This window comes from Ooceraea biroi, chromosome 6, assembly GCF_003672135.1.
Source record: "Ooceraea biroi isolate clonal line C1 chromosome 6, Obir_v5.4, whole genome shotgun sequence".
Lineage (NCBI taxonomy): Eukaryota > Metazoa > Arthropoda > Insecta > Hymenoptera > Formicidae > Ooceraea > Ooceraea biroi.
In genome coordinates this window covers 2,237,944-2,257,210 of record NC_039511.1, presented here as the reverse complement: position 1 = coordinate 2,257,210, position 19,267 = coordinate 2,237,944, and the positions used below count along the sequence as shown (strand labels likewise).

The 19,267-nt window shown below is 42.4% G+C and overlaps 2 protein-coding genes across 2 annotated transcripts; both read right to left on the bottom strand.

The window, feature by feature from the left end:
• Positions 1-9: 9 nt before the first annotated feature.
• LOC105276378 (CD63 antigen) lies at positions 10-13,104 on the bottom strand. Its single transcript, XM_011333937.3, has 5 exons — positions 12,889-13,104; positions 2,420-2,617; positions 2,007-2,186; positions 1,631-1,840; positions 10-1,434 (listed from the first exon to the last, which is right to left on the bottom strand). The coding sequence occupies exons 1-5, from the start codon at positions 12,946-12,948 to the stop codon at positions 1,360-1,362; spliced, it is 723 nt and encodes a 240-aa protein (XP_011332239.1). The 5' UTR covers positions 12,949-13,104; the 3' UTR covers positions 10-1,359.
• A 1,299-nt stretch (positions 13,105-14,403) lies between these two features.
• LOC105276383 (23 kDa integral membrane protein) lies at positions 14,404-18,640 on the bottom strand. The gene is made up of 5 exons (XM_011333941.3): positions 18,463-18,640; positions 16,575-16,763; positions 16,326-16,487; positions 16,044-16,256; positions 14,404-15,964 (listed from the first exon to the last, which is right to left on the bottom strand). Exons 1-5 carry the CDS (start codon positions 18,520-18,522, stop codon positions 15,791-15,793), a joined length of 798 nt encoding a protein of 265 aa, XP_011332243.1. The 5' UTR covers positions 18,523-18,640; the 3' UTR covers positions 14,404-15,790.
• Positions 18,641-19,267: the final 627 nt, after the last annotated feature.

Below are 19,267 nucleotides of genomic sequence, written 5' to 3'. Positions count from 1 at the left end.
AAGAACTGTCTTTTACTCACATTTATTTCAGGATTAAACGTTACACAGAACTGGGCATACAGCTTAATTCGGGGAAACAGCAGCAGCAATGATAATCGCAATCGATGGTGACGCGTATGACGCAACGATTGGTCGATGCATCGTCCGCAACGTGAGAATAAGCGACGAGAGAGAGAATAAAATCGCAATCTTACTTGAACGATATTCAAATTATTCGTACATTTAATTTTTTTCGCCCACGCCCAGCTCCTTGTGCATATTCTCATACTTTTGCTTCATTGCCGGCGGCGTAGCGCTTAAGCGTAAATACTGGCACGAACGCACGTTTGTCCTGCGTCTTCGCGAACGGCAATGGTATCCCTTAAATTAAGTAGCTTCTATTACGAGACAAAAAGACGTGTGTATATATACAACATCCATACACAGTGTGCTGTACAAACAAGGTGAATTTCCTGTAAGCTACGTATATACGAAAGTTTTTCTTTTCTTCTTTAATAACGACATTAATTGACCTCTGCAGGTACAACGTGTAATTTATTATATGAAAATATCTTTTTAACATCAATCTTGTAAAATACTATCGTTCTGCTTCCCTGCTGCGCTAAGGTACATACATACATGCATTTTAACGTTGCTCGCGTTACTAGGGAACGCAGATCGCACAAGATATCTCTACACAGTGAATACATTTACGTAACGAAATTTCTTTTATAGTTTTTATTCGTGTGTTTTTAGACCATTTATATTGGGAACAAATACATATATTATATATATATATGCGTTAAAGCGGCACGCCATATCGAAATATATAGTATTTTGTATAAAATACATTTTATATAAAAATAGATTTTTCGTTTCCGTAAAGAAAAAAGAATATGATCGGAAATGAACTACCAATATTCGAAACATTCATCGCCCACGTTAGGCCATGAACTGCGTACTCCTACGAAAATCAAAGAACAAAAAAAAAGTGCATCTTTCGTTTCGAAGACGTCGTTCATCGTTCTGCTTTAGTCACGGTCAGAGATAAGAAAGAATCCGAAGTAAAGATGTAAAGAGGCACTTTGTGCTCGTTCCGCTTAGTAAAAAAAAGAATTGTCCTGTCAAACGAATGTGATCGTACACTTGAGAGAGCACTTTTCCATGTTATTTAAACGTATATCAATTTATTGCAATTGAACGATTACCTCGGGGTAAGAACCAACAAATGCTTTACTTTATCGTAAACCACAAGTATTCGATCACATTTTATAAACGGATACACTGACGACAGTAGGATGACGGTAAAGACGTTTGTTGTTGCACGTTGAAAGCGCTTCTCGAGCGAAGCGGTGATCACTCACGGTGACCTCCTCACTTTTACACGCTGTAGCCTCTGCGTTCGGCGTTCTTGATGGAATTTGCCAGGCATAGCGCGAAGATGATACCGATAAGCTGGAGAAAGAATTGAAAAATTACATTAACAAGATCAAAATAAAATAAAAGTATACAAATGAAAACTTAACAGCTGCAGAAATATACAATTACAGTTTTATCAATCATTATACTCTTGAAACTATTTTCCACGATAACCGTGAACGCCCGAATTCGTCATTTAATCTCTCCAGGAAGTCGCACGGCGTTCACTTACCTCGATAGCAGCGATACCCAGAGCGATGCCGCCCAGTATGCTGCACGCAGATTTGAACAAGTCTTGCAACGCTGCCGCGCAACCTCTTTTATCCCGAACCAAGGTGGGCTCGCACACTGTTTCAGACGGCTTACCGCAGCAACTACCTGGGACTGATCTGTGAAGATCCTTGATGAAATCCTCATAGCTCGTGACACCGCAGCAGTCCAACTGTAAACGTTTGTTTTGCGCGTTTATGGAGTGATTCGTTTAGAAATATATATAATAATAATTCGAAATACTTCATTCAAGAAATTCTCTGTTTTATCGGACACGATAAGTCATGCAAGAATTGCGTGTACATTGAAGTACTGTACTTCTTAAAAAGCAACTTCACCTCCTTCTGAATACTGTCCACCAGCGCCACATCGTCCGGGTTCTCGGGTCTGTACTTTTCGAAGAAGGAAGTCCTGTACACACTCGTGAAGTCGATGCCATCGGAATTCTTCAGTACGACAAACGCGTAGATTGCAACGGCCACTTGTATGATCAGGATCGTCAGCAGCAGAGTTGCAAACTTCGGAGAGAAAAAAAACAGTATGAAAAAAACGCTGTAATTTTTAATCCTCTGTCCGGACGGACAAGAAACACTTCGCCAAGCAACCGCGATGATAAACTTGAATCTTCACATTTGAATTGCAAAGTATTCGGTGCACGTGGATGCAAATGTAGGCCGCTAGTATGAAATTTTTGAGGGATATTAAATTTGTCCGTGGACTGCATAGAGATGAAGATCGCCGAAGGACTCACCGTGACGATCATGCAATGACTCTCACGGATGGCTCCGCAGCATCCGAAGAACGCGATGACGAAGATGATGCTGCCGATGACGATCAACGTCACCGCCGGGAACGTGAGATCGCCAGTGACGTCCTTCATGTGGTCCGAATAATTGCTGTTTCCGATCTGCACGATGATGCCCATGGCTAGGATGGCTATCCCGCATAGCTGCAACAAGGCATCTCGTGTTAACCGTGCGCTATCATGTAGTACATCTGTGGTATTCATCTTTATCATTTCGATCGTTACAATTACTGCAGTTACTTTTGTAGTATTTTATACGCATGCACCCTCAGAAAGGATTTCTGATAACAAGACGAAAAATATTCTTGACTAATTTAATCGTATTACAAGTATAAAAAATGTGAAAATAAAACAATTTTTAATTAAAATCAGTAATTTCTATTCTTCTCTCTCGAATTAAATAAGATTGTCTTACTGTCTTGAGACAAGAGTAACATATACAAATTTATGCTTATATATTCTTGTATGTAGAATAATTTGATATTAGCGCCACTTTATAGTAGGCTTTGTCCATGTCGACGCATCATTTTCTCACAGTCGCTCGTCGACTCGGCGCTTCTGCGTCCTTTATTCCGATAAAACGGCCAATATTTATGTGTTGCAATCGAAAATCGGGAAAGTGTTTCTGTGTATTTCTGTTATTTACAATGACTAAGTGCAATACTCTACAAGAAATATTAAAAGATATGGAAATGTAAGTAAGTATATACAATATACTTACTTGAGAAATAAGATTCGAGATAAGACATTTCCATATCTTTTAATATTTCTTGTAGAGTATTGCACTTCTTCATTGTAAATAACAGAAACACTTTCCCGATTTTCGATTACAACACATAAATATTGGCCGTTTTGTGCAGATTCTATAAATTCTCTTAGAAGAATAGAATAAGATGTCTTTTAGATCTCACAATATTCTTAAATCAAGAATATTTTGAACTTGCTACAAATTTGTATCTAAATCCTTCTGAGAAAATTAATGAGATAGCACCAAGATTATTTTAATCTAGATTTTCGAATTTTCTATTCAAGATTAAAATATGTTTCTTTTCAATAATAAATATGATTGTCGCTATAGCGATCCTATTTTATGATAGATTAAAGAGTAATAGCATTAAGTCCAGAAATCTTTTCTGTGGGTGTGGTTTTATTATACGCATTAAGTCAAGCAGTATTCCTCGTTACTTGTACGTAGACTATTAATAACTATTTGGATCATTAATGGACGCATAATACATTCGCAAACACGAAACAAAACAGATGCAAGGATTATCAATAAGATTGCGTGCACCTTTTTCGCTTGCGCATCTTGGCGCGATTCTGGCCACTCTTGTTGGCATTCAACGTTCGCGCAACATTGTTGACCGATACTCTAGGACGGAAATAGATCAAATGTGTAACCGCGACGTTCAACTAGCCGCATCGTTCGCAGATATCTGGAAATCGTCCTTGAAACATCGCGCGTACACGTATATACGTGCATGCACGTTATTTTTACGCCTTGCTATGGCACATGGTGGTCGATGCTCGTTCCCGAGATCGTCGCAGGTGGGCTCGATCCACTTGTTCAGCAACAACATGAGCGAAAAGCGCGGAAAGGCACTGCGCTCCCCAGGTGCGTTTCACTCGATCGATCACCCTTAATTATTTCCACCTTATAGTCTCTTGGAGCTGTAGCTGCCGAGTGTACAGGACGAAGGGCAGCCCCAGCGTGAAAGTAGGGCAGCGAATAATGCGCAGCGGCCTCGATAACACGCATTCTACATCAGCATGGCAGAACCAGAAGCACGATCGAGAAAAACCCGAAGAGAGCAATCGAGAATCGACTGACAACTCAGGACAACAGTTCAACCAGAGGATGATATCGTTGGCAGACGGTCACTCTGGCGTCTTCCAACGCCGAGACCAGTTTTCTTTGTTCTCGTTCTCGTGATTCGAGATGCGCTGGGTTGGGAAACACTGCCGCCGCTGTGAAGCGGCGGCCTTTATTGCCGTAGGGTATCGAAATTATGTGTCGTGTGGGCGATAGCGCGCGTGTGTGCGTGTACATGTGTGGACGGTTGCGTGTGGTGAGTCTACGTATGTACGTGTACGTGTCTGTGCGTGAAGATGACATCATCGCACGTCCATCGCAATGTCCTCGACATCAACTTCCTCCGAGATTACGAGCGTCCGACGACGCCGGGGCGTCGTGCACCGCGCGCCGACGACGCAGCGTGTTTTTATCGTGCAACTGAGAGCACGGAGATATTTTCCAGATCGTCCAAATCGCGGAGGAATCGGCCGACACGAATCTGAAAAGTTTAAGTTGGAAATTACAAATTTTTCCCATTTTTTCTCTTTTTCAAAACTTGAAATTCTGCGCCGCGCTCTCTCTTGTTGCTGCTGAATGCACGCAATGAGAACGCCGAGAGATCGATTCGAGAAGAACAGAGATGGATTTTCGTGCGGTTACTATATAATGATCGATAAGATAAGTATTGATAGAACGGTGAGGATGACTGTCCAAGGTCCGAATGAAATCATTGTTCGCATTCGTGGGACGTACGGAAACGCTCGTTGCATAATACACGTGAGCGGCAAAGTGCGGTTTTCCCCCGTTCGGCTCGCAAGGCAAAATACCAGACGACGAAAATATTTATGTATTATAAACAATATATACAACGATAACGTATGTAGAATCAAATGAAAAGCACAGCTTTCTGTGCTGCAACTTTGATAAATTTCCTTTCGACTCAATCGAACGTAATTTGATATCAAGCAGACGAGAGGCGGTAATTTATCAAATGTAGATTCCTATTATCGTAGAATTAATTAACAAGGATTCTTCACATCTCAGATGCGAATCGCAGGACTCTCTGTGCAGGCAACTGCAGGCAACATTGAGCGGTGACCAACAATTAATCATTCCCGATAAAGAATCGATGAGCTCATTCCCGGATTGCCTCGCGCAGAACTCGTCGACGTTTATTTATTTCGTATCTCGAGCTGCGCGATTCCTCTGAAACATTTCTGAAACATCATCCGCTAATTATCCCAGTAGTGTCCTCTGCGTCGCGACGTCTCGGGGAGACACGGAAAGACGACGCCACGCGTTTCCGCGGCAGACTCATTGTCTCGAAAGCGAAGATCAATAGGCGCCGGAACGTAACGCGGAAAACTTGCGCATCGTCACATGAACGCGATGGCAACTATGTTATATACATAGAATAATAGATACAGCACGTGCGAGACGTGACACGATAATTATGGAAAATGAGGCAGCCGGGAATGCCGGACAGCGTTGGTGGCGAACACGACAGTCACGGGCAAGTCTGATGGTGGAGAACAAAAATTGCACATGCTGCTTCACGCGTGATGCAACGGTGCGTTGCGAAAGGCGTGGGCACACGCATGGGGCACGGCATGGGGAGACGCGTACGCGCGCACGCACGGGAAATGCACGCACACAATCGACCGTGCGGAAACCGCATGACTCGATATGGCTGCACGTGCAGAATTTTCGCTTAGATGACAAACAGTGTAATCGGTTTCTTTTTTCAGTCGCTGTTATCGCAATTGCTTTTTGCGATTACCGCGAAACGTCAGAACTTTAATCTTTAATTAAGTGTTAATTATATCGCGAAAAAATAGGAGTGCATCTGTTTCTTCCTCGTAACGAGCTTTGCCCGATAATGAAGACCTTACAGGTAATGCAAGATCTTGGAAGTGGAATGTACAATGTTGGTATCTGACAAAAAAAAGAATTAAGCCAGATATAGCGAGATTTTAATTAGAGGAACATTGACTCATTTAATCACCCGACTGCACTGAATTCAAGTTCTTGGAATAAAGTGATAAATAGAGCGCTCGCTCTCGCTCACAAACAGTCGGATAATATTTCAATGTAACTAATTGTAAGTATCATTAATAATCGAAACTGAACATTATGAGATCGACGCAAATAAATCTTACATGCGATACCAGAGACGTCTACTGCAAAAGAAAATTAATTATACAGGTATGCAAAAATAAAGATGAATTATTCAATAACTGACAGAATTTTAATTCTTGGACCAAATCTAGAATCGCTTTCTGCAAATTTAATCAACAGTATGTTTATTTCACTCTCGTCGACTAAATATAAAATAAATTTTATTAATAAAGATTCTTTAGTAAGATGTCGCCTGACTTGATCGTCAAGTAAAATTTCCGCTCAAGTAAAATCACTCGTAAATCACTTTAGAAACGAGTGCGTCAGCTTTTCTGAGCACACCCAGTGTGTAATCACGTTGCAGAAAATGTTGCGTAATGAGTCAAGAAAATCACGAGATAAGTGATAACGGAAGCAACGCCTTTCATCGCAATTCTCGATGAAGAAATATTCAAAAAGTCGATGCAATTGTCTGCAAATAACAATTGCAACGAATAATGAACCATTGTATATTGTGCTTCTCGTTATTTTGCGAATGTTATTTATCCGCCAAGAACGGAAACTCGCATGTTGTTACGTGTGCGCAATTTTTATCGCTAAAATAAGTATACGTTCATTAAGCTGATACAGTCACTTTAGTGCAATTATGTGAAATATGTACGGGAATTCGCTGCCTCTTTATTGCTAACGTGCTCCTCTATTCGAGATACGATTGCTGCAATTTAAAAAAATAGTATATCTTGAAAATACAACGAAGAATTTTATTATCAGAGTAAAAGTGAAAATGCTTGATGATTCACGCTAGAATATCGAAGGATATCTTTTATGTGTTAACAAAATTGCTTTCGAATACTCTTAATTAGGTTAAAAGCTACTTAATTAAAATTAATCTATAATTTAATGACAACGATATATTACGTTACAATGACGGGTACTTTTTGTACGTAAATTATGCACGCGTTATCTAATTGCTTTCTGTCACTTGAATAATAAAATGAGATTAATGTCAAACAAAGCATTAAAACAAAAAACAAGACAAATATTGTGAGTAATTCTATCTATCTATACTATTGGGTCGTCCGGAAAGTTCGTACCGATTTTGAAGGAAAATTCAAAGGCAACATTTTTTTATGTCGATAAATATTTATTGACTTATGTATGCACCGTTTTGTTTCACAACCTTTGTCCATCTTTCACGCAACTGGAAGATTCCATTCTCCCAGAACTTCTTAGGTTTCTCGGCGAAAAACTCCTCAAGGTGGTTTTTTATGTCGATCAAAGAGTTGAAGTTCTTGCCGCTAAGAGAATTTTGCAAAGACCTAAATAAGTGAAAGTCTGAAGGTGCAATGTCTGGTGAATACGGTGGGTGAGGTAGCACATCCCAGCCAAACTCCAACAATTTTTGTCGGGTAGTCAAAGAAACATGAGGTCTGGCATTGTCCTGATGGAACACGACGCCCTTCCTATTAGCTAATTCTGGACGTTTTTCCTGAATCGCTGTCTTTAATTCGTCCAGTTGCGAGCAGTACTTATCTGCATTTATCGTTTGGTTGTGTGGTAGGAGCTCATAATATAGGATTCCTTTCCAATCCCACCAGACGCAGAGCATGACTTTTTTTGGATGAAGGCCGGCTTTCGGAGTGGTTAATGCTGGTTCATTTCGCTTACCCCAGGATCTTTTTCGTTCTACATTGTTGTAAATGATCCATTTTTCGTCACCCGTCACTAATTGCTTCAAAAATGGTACGTTTGCGTTGCGCTTGTACAGCGAGTCGCAGATGGAAATGCGATCCATTAAATTTTTTCGGCCAAATTATGCGGAACCCATACATCATAGCGACTTACGTAACCAAGCTTCACTACATGATCGTGGACAGTGGTTTTCGATATTTTCAGTATCTCTGCTAATTCATGTGTCGTGTAGCGCGGGTTATTCTCGATCAGTGTCTTGATTTGGTCATCATCAGTAGTAGAGGTCTGCCCGAGCGTTCTTGGTCTTTAAGGTTAAAATCACCAGCTCTAAACTTAGCGAACCACTTACGTACGGTTCTTTCAGCTAAAGCGCCTTCTCCGTAAACAGAACATATCGAATTTGTTGCTTGTGAGGCATTTTTGCCTTTCCGGTAATAGAAAAGCATCAAGTGTCTAAAATGTTCTTTGTTTTCTTCCATCTTCAAAAGAGTACAAAACTGACACGAATCAATTTATCTGAAACAACTTTTTTCCTAAAGATGCGTTGAAATGTCACCTTTAAGCATATAAATCGTATGTTTTCAATAACATTGATATATTCAGACATGTTCCAACGCCATCTATTAAAAATCGGCACGAACTTTCCGGACGACCCAATATTTGCATCTCATTGCAATATAATACCACTATTTACCTCTTCACGAGCGACTATAATTAACTGACACATTAAACAAAGTCGCTATGTTTTACGACAATGGTAATAAAATCATGCACTTTCAGGGAGTAATTCGCAAGAACGAGTCTCTGAGAGATGGGCAAGATCATTCTCTCTCAAGGATATCTGTAGAACGACGACTGTCTTTCTCCGGCAACCTTGTACAATTCAATTTTCTCAAGGTAGGTTCGCGAGCGGGTCCAAGATTGCCGCAAACGGATCTGCAATAACTTCGAAAACAAGATACAGAAAACGCGACCCATATTCTCTCGAGGACAGCTTGAATTTCTCAAATGTGGAAAGGAAAATGGAGAAAACACGGAAAGTGCTTGACCCAGTTACTCGCTACTCAATATGTTTCTCGTCCACGTGTCTACTTTTTTCTAATATTCTTTTAATAGTAATTTAGCATTTAAAAAGAAATACCACACGTAACGAATATCTTGAATAAAACATCGATATGTTTCATGTTGAATAATAAAATTTGATGAATATAACTAAAAAGGACACAGTTTATTTGCACAGCAATATCTGCAATTTGTTTTTTTGTTCGTGTTTCACAAAAAATTCAATCAATTTTCGTTTAGCTGGAAATTTCATTAGCTACAGTAATAATGGCAAAAAGTGACCAAAAAATCAATGTGCTCGTTAAGTGTAGGTGACGGGTGATGCGGACGGCGATTGATTATTCTCGCCACATAGTTCGATCGATTTCTCTTTCTCTCTCTCTCTCTCTTTGCCAATTCGTGGAAAAGTTTTCACGCGATCGACATGAAACAAAATTCTTCTCTTCTCTTGCCGCGATAAGAAACTATCCCGCGACGAGATGTTTTTCTTCACGTCCATTCGCGTTGCAGTATACACGTCACTGCAAGTTACACAGCCGAGCAACAAGATCGCCCGCGCTGCGTTCCTGCTAATTTTAACCACCTTGTGTATAGGTGTAGGTATAGGTGTATAGGTCCGTAGGTTCGGACTCTACCCTAAACGATCGTCCGCCTATCGCCGATACACGATGGATACGCGAATGCTACATCAGATACAGAAACCATGTCAAGACTGCGCACGAAACAGCAACATTAATCCGCTTTTAAGATAGTGTATCTAGCTTACCTATAGGTAATATTTTATCAAAGTAGCAATCGACTTCTGGTCACCGGTTTCCGTCAAAAATGGAGAACAATTAATCTGCGCGCGAATACGAACGATTCGCTCGTCCTGAGATTATTTCTCTTTCTCAGAGACGTGTGTGTGTGTGTGTGTGTGTATTTTTTCGGAGCACGCTACGTGTTGACATAACGACGTGATTATTTATCTCCGTGACTTTTACTGATAACGCTCGAGCATGGATCGATTACCGAGGAGCGATCGAGGGATCGATTACGGGTTACACATCTGAATGTCCGTTCTCGTGATAAATTTCAGGGATTTTCCAGGCGCGTATTTTTAATACTGTCGCAGAACCCTCGGACTCTGAAAAAGCCGAGAGTACAATCGGAGTCATCGGGTGATCATGTTGAATCTGTTAACTCGAAGCACCTGTTAACCTGTGACGGTTACACGGCTTTGATTGTTAACCTTGGCCATTTTTCTTATCGGTATGAGTCAGTATCGGTGAGGACGTACAATATTACAAAGACAATGTACATACTAAAAACTGACTCATCAATGTGATCACGCCTGCACGCCCGACATACGTCCAGGATCAATTGACATTATCGCACGAATTAGAATTACACTTCTTACATAGTTTGCAACTGTTTAATTATTTTTTACATTCTATATACATTAATTACAATTACTAGCTCGATCGGGAAGTCCGTGCGTAGGTTTTTAACAAAATTAATATACGCGGAGTCGTTAGGCACATTATCGTCTTAAGAATGAAGCTAAGAATCATACGAGCGTGGAGCCATGAACTATACGAAACCTGATCGCCTTCGTACAACAACAAAAACGACGAAACAGCTCGGGGTCCAAAAGACCCCGACGAAAGTTTAAGGCTTTGTATCTTTCTGTTCTAAATTGAAAATTAACTTTTTACTGCCATTTACCGGTAGCTTCAAGTACTCTTTTTCCGTTCTAATACTAGGTATCGCCCGCAGCGCACTAGTATAGAAATAGCAATTATTCAAATAACACTTCCCGCGTGCTGGGGTCTTCCGGACCCCCTGTGTGACCAACTTATAATTTGGTATCAAAAATTTGGAAAATTTTGTTTTTGTGATTTTCGCACATATTATCTGTGGAAAAACGTAAGTGCAAGTTTAAAGACCGAGTCATTTTTTTCTACAAAGGTTATAAGCATTTATTTACACTTATAGATGGCATATGATTTACGGAGTCGTGAGTTTCAAAATTCGTTGTTGAGTGACATTGAAAATACAAATAATTATTAACAATACTTGTAATAATAATAATGTTCTATGTTATATAAATACCCAGATAGCAGAGAGAGTTCAAAAAGAATTCACTTGTATGTCACCAATTCTGAGTTCATTTTCAGATGCAAAAAGAATTCAAAAGAATTCTAAGAACTCTTTTTGCATCTGAAAATGAACTCAGAATTGGTGACATGACAAATGAATTCTTTTTGAACTCTCTCTGCTATCTGGGTACACTTATTTTTCCATAATTGTAGATTTCATTTATCTCGAAAATGATCCACTTTAAGTCTGAAAATAAATACCTTTTTTGAAACGTGCAGTATAACACTATTTTTTAAATTAAAGTATTACATTTCCACAATATGACCCTAAATTTGTATCGCAAAATAATAAAAATTTAAAAAGTTATAATTTTTTTAGTGAAAAACTCGGTTTTTCACGATTTCTAAATTCGTGAATGTTTTTAGTTATGTTACAATTAAAATTTGCATAAAAAGCCTATTTCTCCTTGTTATACAAGCTTTCAAATTTATTATGTAATTTTGTAATTCAAATTGAATGAATAGTGTAAACACGGCAACCATTTAAAGTTGGTGGGGTCTATTGGACCCCATGTGACCATTACGCGATTTTCTAGAAGTGTGACCACGAAGGGTTAAAAAAAGAAAAGACTAGGAAGCGGCCATGGTCGCGCGTTTGTCCCATTATTCTCCTTCCTCTGACTCAACAAAGAGCGTCAAGTATCTTTGATCTACCAGAAATTAATACGGTTATTAGAATTAATTGCACAGGTGTTTGTCCCGTGCATTCCTCGAGCAAGGCTCTCGACCTTCAACTTAACCTTTGACGCGAGCACGAAGAGACGCGCGGGATCTCAACCTGCCGCCGCAATTATTCCGCAAGTGGCGTGCAACACAACGAACGGCACCGAGATCTTATCTGCCGCGCGAGATCGCGGAGGAAGCGTTTAAATACTACAATAATTCTCTTCAAGAGAGAGAGAGAGAGAGAGTGAGAGAGAAAAAGAGAGCAAAAATTGCAACGGTCACGCACGCAATCACGGACGCAATCAAGCCTACAAATCCCAAGGACGAAGATTGTGTGTGTGTGTTCGTGCGCGCGCGCGCGATTGAGCACAACCGTGAATTTCACGGAACGCGCCCGCGAGCAAGCAAATTCTACGAGGAAACGCTCGCTGGATTTTCGCCGGTTTTCCGCGTAGCGTCAGCGGACGCGATCGTGTCGCTAAGCGGGAAAATAAAACGGAGTGATAACGATATAAAAGTGAGGGTACTAGCGAGAGACGCCCATCCGCGTGCTATATTTGCGGCGGCCGCGACCGGTCGTCAGCCGTGGATGGAGGACTTGAAAGCCACTCTTACGCCACCGGGCGGCGTAATTCCGACCGCGGGGACGGGTATTAAGAAAGCTGAACAACGTAGATAGGCAACGAAGTTCCAAGAAGTTTCGAGGCAGCCGACTTTTCAGTCTGAAACGTAGCTACCTTCACGCTGTTTCCAACCGGCGATAACGAATATAAATAATCGTGCTGGATGGTGCGCACAATGTGCGACGCTCCAGGCGATACATACAAGGATATCGGCGTAATGGCGCCGGCATTACACAGCCCCACACATATCACACACACACACACACACACAAACACGCCGCGCGTGTACATACAATACAGTAATTCCGACATGCTTACCACGAAGATGAAGTTAAATATGAAGAGCAGGTACTTGATTACTCCCATTCCGCACCCCATCTTGGTCGATTATTGGTCCAGCAGCTGGGCAGTCACTATCTCGCACTGCTGCGAAGACGCTGCGGTGAGCCTCGATGAAACCGTTCGGGACGAAAACAGGCTGGCCGCGACGCGACGCGATCAACCAACGGTCCGACTTCGAATGAATTCCATTCAAGCGGCGTCTCGCGCGGCGCCAGCCCGACCACGCGCGACTACGGCCGATGATAGCCGAGTCGCGGACGGGATTCGCGGTAAACCGACGCGCGGCTAAACAATTGCGTCAGAGCGGGCAGGCCGGCCCCGTCGGGCCACGTCAGGCGCCGTGCGGAGTACTGTAAGCGTGTTTTGTAAGTTTCGGCAAGGTATAAAAATAAATTGTTCATATATTGTATAAACAATACGTCTCGCGAAACGTGATAACGTTACTCGCGTATAAATAGTAACCCAGATAGCCAAGTCTGCCGAAAGCAGATGATGCTAACTATCTGCTATCAACTATTGCCAGCCAAAAAGACAACAAATTTGATACAGAAGTTGTTATTAACGATTAATTCGACAAATTGGTGCCAGAAATGTAACGGAGCTTGCTCACAAAATCTAAGAACAGATTGGCGGCAGAAACCGAGCAGAATCTGCAAACATGGCTTGAAGTCGGATTGTCGACAGAAACCGAGCAAGATTTGCGCACGCGGAATCTAACGGCAGATTGGCAGCGGAAACCGAGCAAGATCTGCGCGCGCGGAATCTAACAGCAGATTGGCAGCAGAAACCGAACAGGATCTGCAGCTTTTGACAGTATTCAAATTTACACGGCTATGAATATGTGTTTTCGCTCCGCACCGCTATGCGGTGCACGCGTCGAGTTCTTACTCGATGTTAGGATTTAGCCTAACAGTTATATAAGTTAATATACGCGCCTTGGCACGATAATATTAATTTTTCTGAAAATTTTTGCACTTGCGGCACAGAGGCTCCCATGGACAACGTCCATGTAGTTCACGCACGCCACGAGCAATCTGAAGTTCGAAAGCAAAATTCGGACTTCGGATTAGAATAAATTAACAATAAGAGAGAGATTATGCAACGAACTGTCAGAGAGACACATCAAGCCAAATGTACTTTAATTTAACAAACAAATGCGTTCTTTTAACACATGGTAATATAAAATGGCAATTTATAGTGTGTTAAAAGTAAACACATGCTTTAATATATCGTAAATATGAATGGCCAAAAGCTGCAGATTCTGTTCGGTTTCTGCCGTCAATCTGCCGTCAGATGTTGACAGATCCTGCTCGGTTTCTGCCGCCAATCCGCTGTCAGTCTGTTAGCAGGCTCTGCTGGCAGATCACTATCCTAATGCGGACATAACGGATGCCAATTCGCTATCAACTTCTGCAGTAATCTGTTGCCAATCTGCTGGCAGATTGCACACATTTTGCTTACTGGGGTAATATAATAACCAATAAAAAAAATAATGTCAGATATTAAGGTTTTATTTAAATACATCCGTTCGTAAGAAAAATTACACATCCATGAGAATCGAAGCTACATCTACGTACTTTGTACAAAATTTGTTTCAGTACGGTACGTTATCGTGAGCATACAATACAATACAATGTAGATGTCCAGAAAAATTGCAAAACACTTTGCACTGATGCATGACACTGAGAGAGAGAGAGTAACGACAATAGGAGATTGTCGTGAGGAAAAGCGAATACGGCTTAGAGAAAAGAAGGTACACGCATAAAAGTTGCATTCGCGTTAAAGAATGCGCTAATCCTCCCCGGTTTACTACGAACGCAGAGTCATACGCGTTCCAACCTGCGTTGCAGGTCTAGTCTAATCTGGAGTGTTTTCAGATAATGCAAGATATGAGAGTGACGCATACCGAGTGTCCACACTAATACATCGTTACTAACGAGCTGAACGTGCGAAGTATTGCACTGTACGCTTTACGCTATTTAATGACTATGATTATTATAATAATCGTGTAGAAAGGTGTCTTAAGTACGCACTAGATCACGAAAAGCCTCGAGAATAGAAACGTCAATTGCTTTTATATATTATAATACTCATTACGATGAAGCGATAATAACTCGTCAACGAAACCGTAACTTTCGGCGTTGCTAGGAACACAAAAAATATTGCAACAGTAGCACGATAGAAATTCCGTAGAAAACGACATACAAATTGACAACACATGAAAAATGGCAGTAAAGTGTAAACGGTTTTAGTAAACCTCCCAAAAATACGTTTTTTTCATTCTTTCCTTTAGAACGTCCAAGTAAAATCTCTACGTCACAAAATATTCTCAAAACTTTTTTTTCTTTCTTTTTTCAATGGTGATTCCAGAATAAACATTTTTCCTAGATTCAATTTCATTGTAAAGGAGAAATAAAATATCCCACTGCTTGTAAATATGCGAAAGAATCAACGGACGTTGACTGAAAAATCTCAATTGAAGTTCACCAAGAATTCAATACGTTCACGATTGAGCTTGTAACGGAAAAAAAACGTCCTTCTATATCTCCTAAAAATTCCGGTTGAAATTCGTAAAAAACGATTGAAATCTTTTCGAGACATTTTTTGTATAGTAAAATCACATCAATATATCGTCCGCGTATACCGTTAAATATTATGTCGCTGTGCGAATTTGCATTAGGTGCTTGCAAACGTTCGTACGATGATATTAGGGCCACCTTCCTTCTCTTATCATTTCGAATCGATTCGTTGTCCTCAATCTATTATTGTGATCCTACGCACTTCTGCAGGCACCTATCTCACGTATCACAGTGACGACGCGACGCTCTTAAACGTGACACTCATCTCCGTCGCTCGCAGTTCGTTCGTCTCGCGTTGACTAGGAATCGTTAGGCTTGTTCGGATACGACGACTGGCGTGCCAGGAGGCTGTCCTTCGTTTCTGGGTCTCTTGCATCTTGCGCGGACATGCGTTCCATCTCCGAATGCGCCCTCCTGTCCGCCCGGTCCTTGTAGATTCTAGCGTAGCAAGTCGTTAACGCTATGAAGGAAATCTGTAACCGGTCAGTGAGTTAACGCGTGTTCGATCGATCGGATCGCAATGGGACCGGAAGGGCGAGATCTGCCACGTACCAGCAGCAGCACGGAGCACAGAGCGATCAGGAAAAGGCGAAGGAGGATCGTTTTCGTCCGAGTCAGCACGACGTGTTGACAGCCTCGCTTGTAGATGTGAGGACAGGCACCCACGGTATTGTTAACGCTCATCAGATTCGTGTTGCAGCAGGCCCAAGGGATCGCATCTATGCCGCGGTAGTCGGCAGGACCGTCTATTCCGCAGCATTGTAACTGTAATTTAATAAATGTAAAATGATATGTTGAAACATGTGGGGGAGAGAAGGGTGCAACGTAGTTTACCGTAGACTGCATGCGGTCCCAAACCGGCTTGTCCTCTGCCTTCGCGCGGTTCAGGATCTCATGTCGCATCAGTGGCAGGGCGTCTATCTGCTCGTGTCGCACCAAGGCCCAGACTCCGATGCTGGTTTCGATGAGCGCGATGGTCCCCAGCGTGATCACAAACTGAATAGGAACGAATGAATCATATTCAATCATTGAAAGATCAATTAATTATCATTCAGTGAGAGATCGTTTAGGAAATCGGCTTACGGTGATGACTTGGGCTCGGTTGGAGAAAGACATGAATTGCCAGGCGACCCAGCCGATCACGCAGGTGACGACCCCGACTGCCAGCAGAGTGGCGGACGGGCCGCACACGTTCCAGGGTGTGAGCGGCGCATACTCGTACAGCTGGTAGATGAAGTACCCGGAGAACACGCTCACGATCGCCCCGGAGATCTGCAACAGAACGGGAACGCGATCTTCGCGGGTGTGCTCTCTCGGCGTGGATTTCCGCCGATTTCCGTGGAATTATAATTAGCATTTGTTTTATTAATACAAAATTTTTTTATATTATATTATTAGTCAGATGAAAACGATCGCTGATAGAATTCCCAGAGAGCGAAGATTACGATCAACGGTTGCCGATACTCGTGTATGGCTATCTTCACCATCACGATGGCTAGCAAAGGTATCCGACCTTCGGAACATTGCGATATAATCACGTATAATCATGTGCGAAAATAGATTTCGAGATAAAAAGTGATTTCTCTACTTCAGCCTTTCTTTCACACCGTCGCGTTAGCAACGCCGCGGCGTTATCGGTAACGCGAAGCATCGCGAGTCAAAAGAAGAGGAAATCTTATGCGGGAAATGCGAGGTGCCTCGCAGGGCTCGATTAAAATTACGAACTGTGCACACACTTCGCTATCGCTATCCCGAGAGAATTTCTTCGCGTGAGCTAAAATTAACGATAAAGATCGGCATAACTTAGCGATTACACGCAGCTTATCGCTAAGTTATCTTACCGCGATTTCGATTCTAATCTCGACGCGCGTGTTTCGGGGTAAACATATTTTCATTGCGCCCCGTCGGAATCAAAGTAACATCTACATTTGAAATTATCGATCTGAAGAGACGAAAATCGAGAATATCGCTGATGATATCACCGCGAAATCGTCGCGCTGCCTCAGCGACGTTCTTACAATTGTAACGGAATAAAGCGCTAATTGGGGTCACCTCGCAATTGCTATAATGTCGACTTCAACTGTCATTATCTTTCATTGATCGGTGCATACAACGTAGAGCAAGCCCTGCAGAACTGTAGACTATGTACTAGATTTTCCTTGTGCGCAAGGACAAAACAGTGCAAGCCAGAGACTCGCAGGCGGTGCAATCCGTGTGATCTACATCGAAAATCGTCTCGTATAAAGCGAGAATTACACGTCTAAATTTTGTATCGATAATTATTTTCTAATAATTTGCATATTAAATATTTCTGTCGAAAATTCTGTAGAAAAATCGCGTACTGCTCAGGTGCGACTGTAATTCTTTAAAATTAAATTTCTTTACATATCGATATCAAGGCTGTGTTCCGACGTCCACTGCAAGTACTAAAAAAACTACAGTACACGCGACGTGAGCTATAGATTTTCAGTACTTGCAGTGAGAATATCGAACGCAGCGCAAATTGATCGTGAAAAAACGACGCGTTCGTTTTTCGCGAAAAACTGCAAACGCGGCGGCATTTTCAAACCAGATCACTCGCTTACGCGTTCCACGATCCAGTAACTTAATTTTTTTTGCTCCGAATTTGATTAATTTACCCGAACAATCGTCGACGGCGATGCACAGTTTCTCGCTGCCAGGAGAAACGCACAGTGTCAACACACCATTACCGTGCCCCCTGAACCGTAGGTAGCCGCGATCTCCTGAGCAGTTGCAGCTGCGCGATCGATCACGATGGGTCGTGATGGATCACGTCGAGCAGCGGATCACGACGAAGATCACCTCGCGAACAACGCTCGCGTTACAAGAGCCGTTTTTCGATCCGCTTCGTGCAATTAGGTCGACGCATGCCGCCCCCGCGATCGTCATCGCCGATGATCGCGAGGGGAGGATCGTTCGATCGCGACGAGTGGCAAATGATGAAACTTACGCCGAGTAGGATCACACCGGTGATGAGACAATATCGGAAACAGGCGAACACCCAGCCCATCGCGCCACGCGCGTTATAAATAGCTGTAAATACGGCGAGCGGCTATTCCGTTCGCACGCAACGTGCAAAGTGCTCACTCGCTCGTGGCGTTGTTGCGTCTCCGCCGTCGCCACGGTGATCCGACGCCAAGCACGCTAAGTGGCTCTCGTGCGCGTAGTGCAAAACACGGCAACGCGCTTGCCCTTTGTGCGCGAGGAGGCGCGATCGCGGGCGACCAATGAACCACCCGCTTTCCCGGAAGCGGGCGTACTTCGGACGCTCCTGCCCGGAAAAGCGGGAAAGTTGACTGACCGAGACGTCCCGAGACGCGCGAGAGAAATTAGATAATGCTCGTCTAGAGGTTGCGTCGTCCGTTGAGAGGTTATGACTGCTGCTCATTTCTCGATATTTTTATGCTGAATCGTGTTGTAGAAAAATGAATTATCTCACCGTGTGGGATCGCGTTACCTGATTATAATAATTTGTGCGATTTGTGGTGGCGTAGTGTTATCTGCAAATAAAAGGATTGTCCAATACATTAGTCATACTAGAAAATAAAAAGCTCCTCTACTATCTGTGAGCAGAGAGAAACCTGAGAGCGGCCACCAGCCTCCTGACGTTTGGCGCCGCCTGACAAAGTGGACGTGAACTAGTTCGTTACGCTCGGTAATGATACAAGAGAGCATTTTCCAGCGGTACGGAAAGTACATACCATGAATAGCTACAACTCGGCGCGAAGCGCGGTAGTCCAGTGGCTAAGCGCGAG

Excerpts from the sequence above, each read along its gene's own strand:
- LOC105276378 (XM_011333937.3), bottom strand. The coding sequence starts at position 12,948 with ATGGGGTGCGGAATGGGAGTAATCAAGTACCTGCTCTTCATATTTAAC. Across the intron at positions 2,187-2,419 it reads GTCATTGCATGATCGTCACG|TTTGCAACTCTGCTGCTGAC; the intron begins GTGAGTCCTTCG and ends TTCTCTCCGAAG. Across the intron at positions 1,841-2,006 it reads TGGACAGTATTCAGAAGGAG|TTGGACTGCTGCGGTGTCAC; the intron begins GTGAAGTTGCTT and ends AAACGTTTACAG.
- LOC105276383 (XM_011333941.3), bottom strand. The coding sequence starts at position 18,522 with ATGGGCTGGGTGTTCGCCTGTTTCCGATATTGTCTCATCACCGGTGTG. Across the intron at positions 16,257-16,325 it reads GGGACCGCATGCAGTCTACG|TTACAATGCTGCGGAATAGA; the intron begins GTAAACTACGTT and ends ATTAAATTACAG. Across the intron at positions 15,965-16,043 it reads TGTGCTCCGTGCTGCTGCTG|ATTTCCTTCATAGCGTTAAC; the intron begins GTACGTGGCAGA and ends GACCGGTTACAG.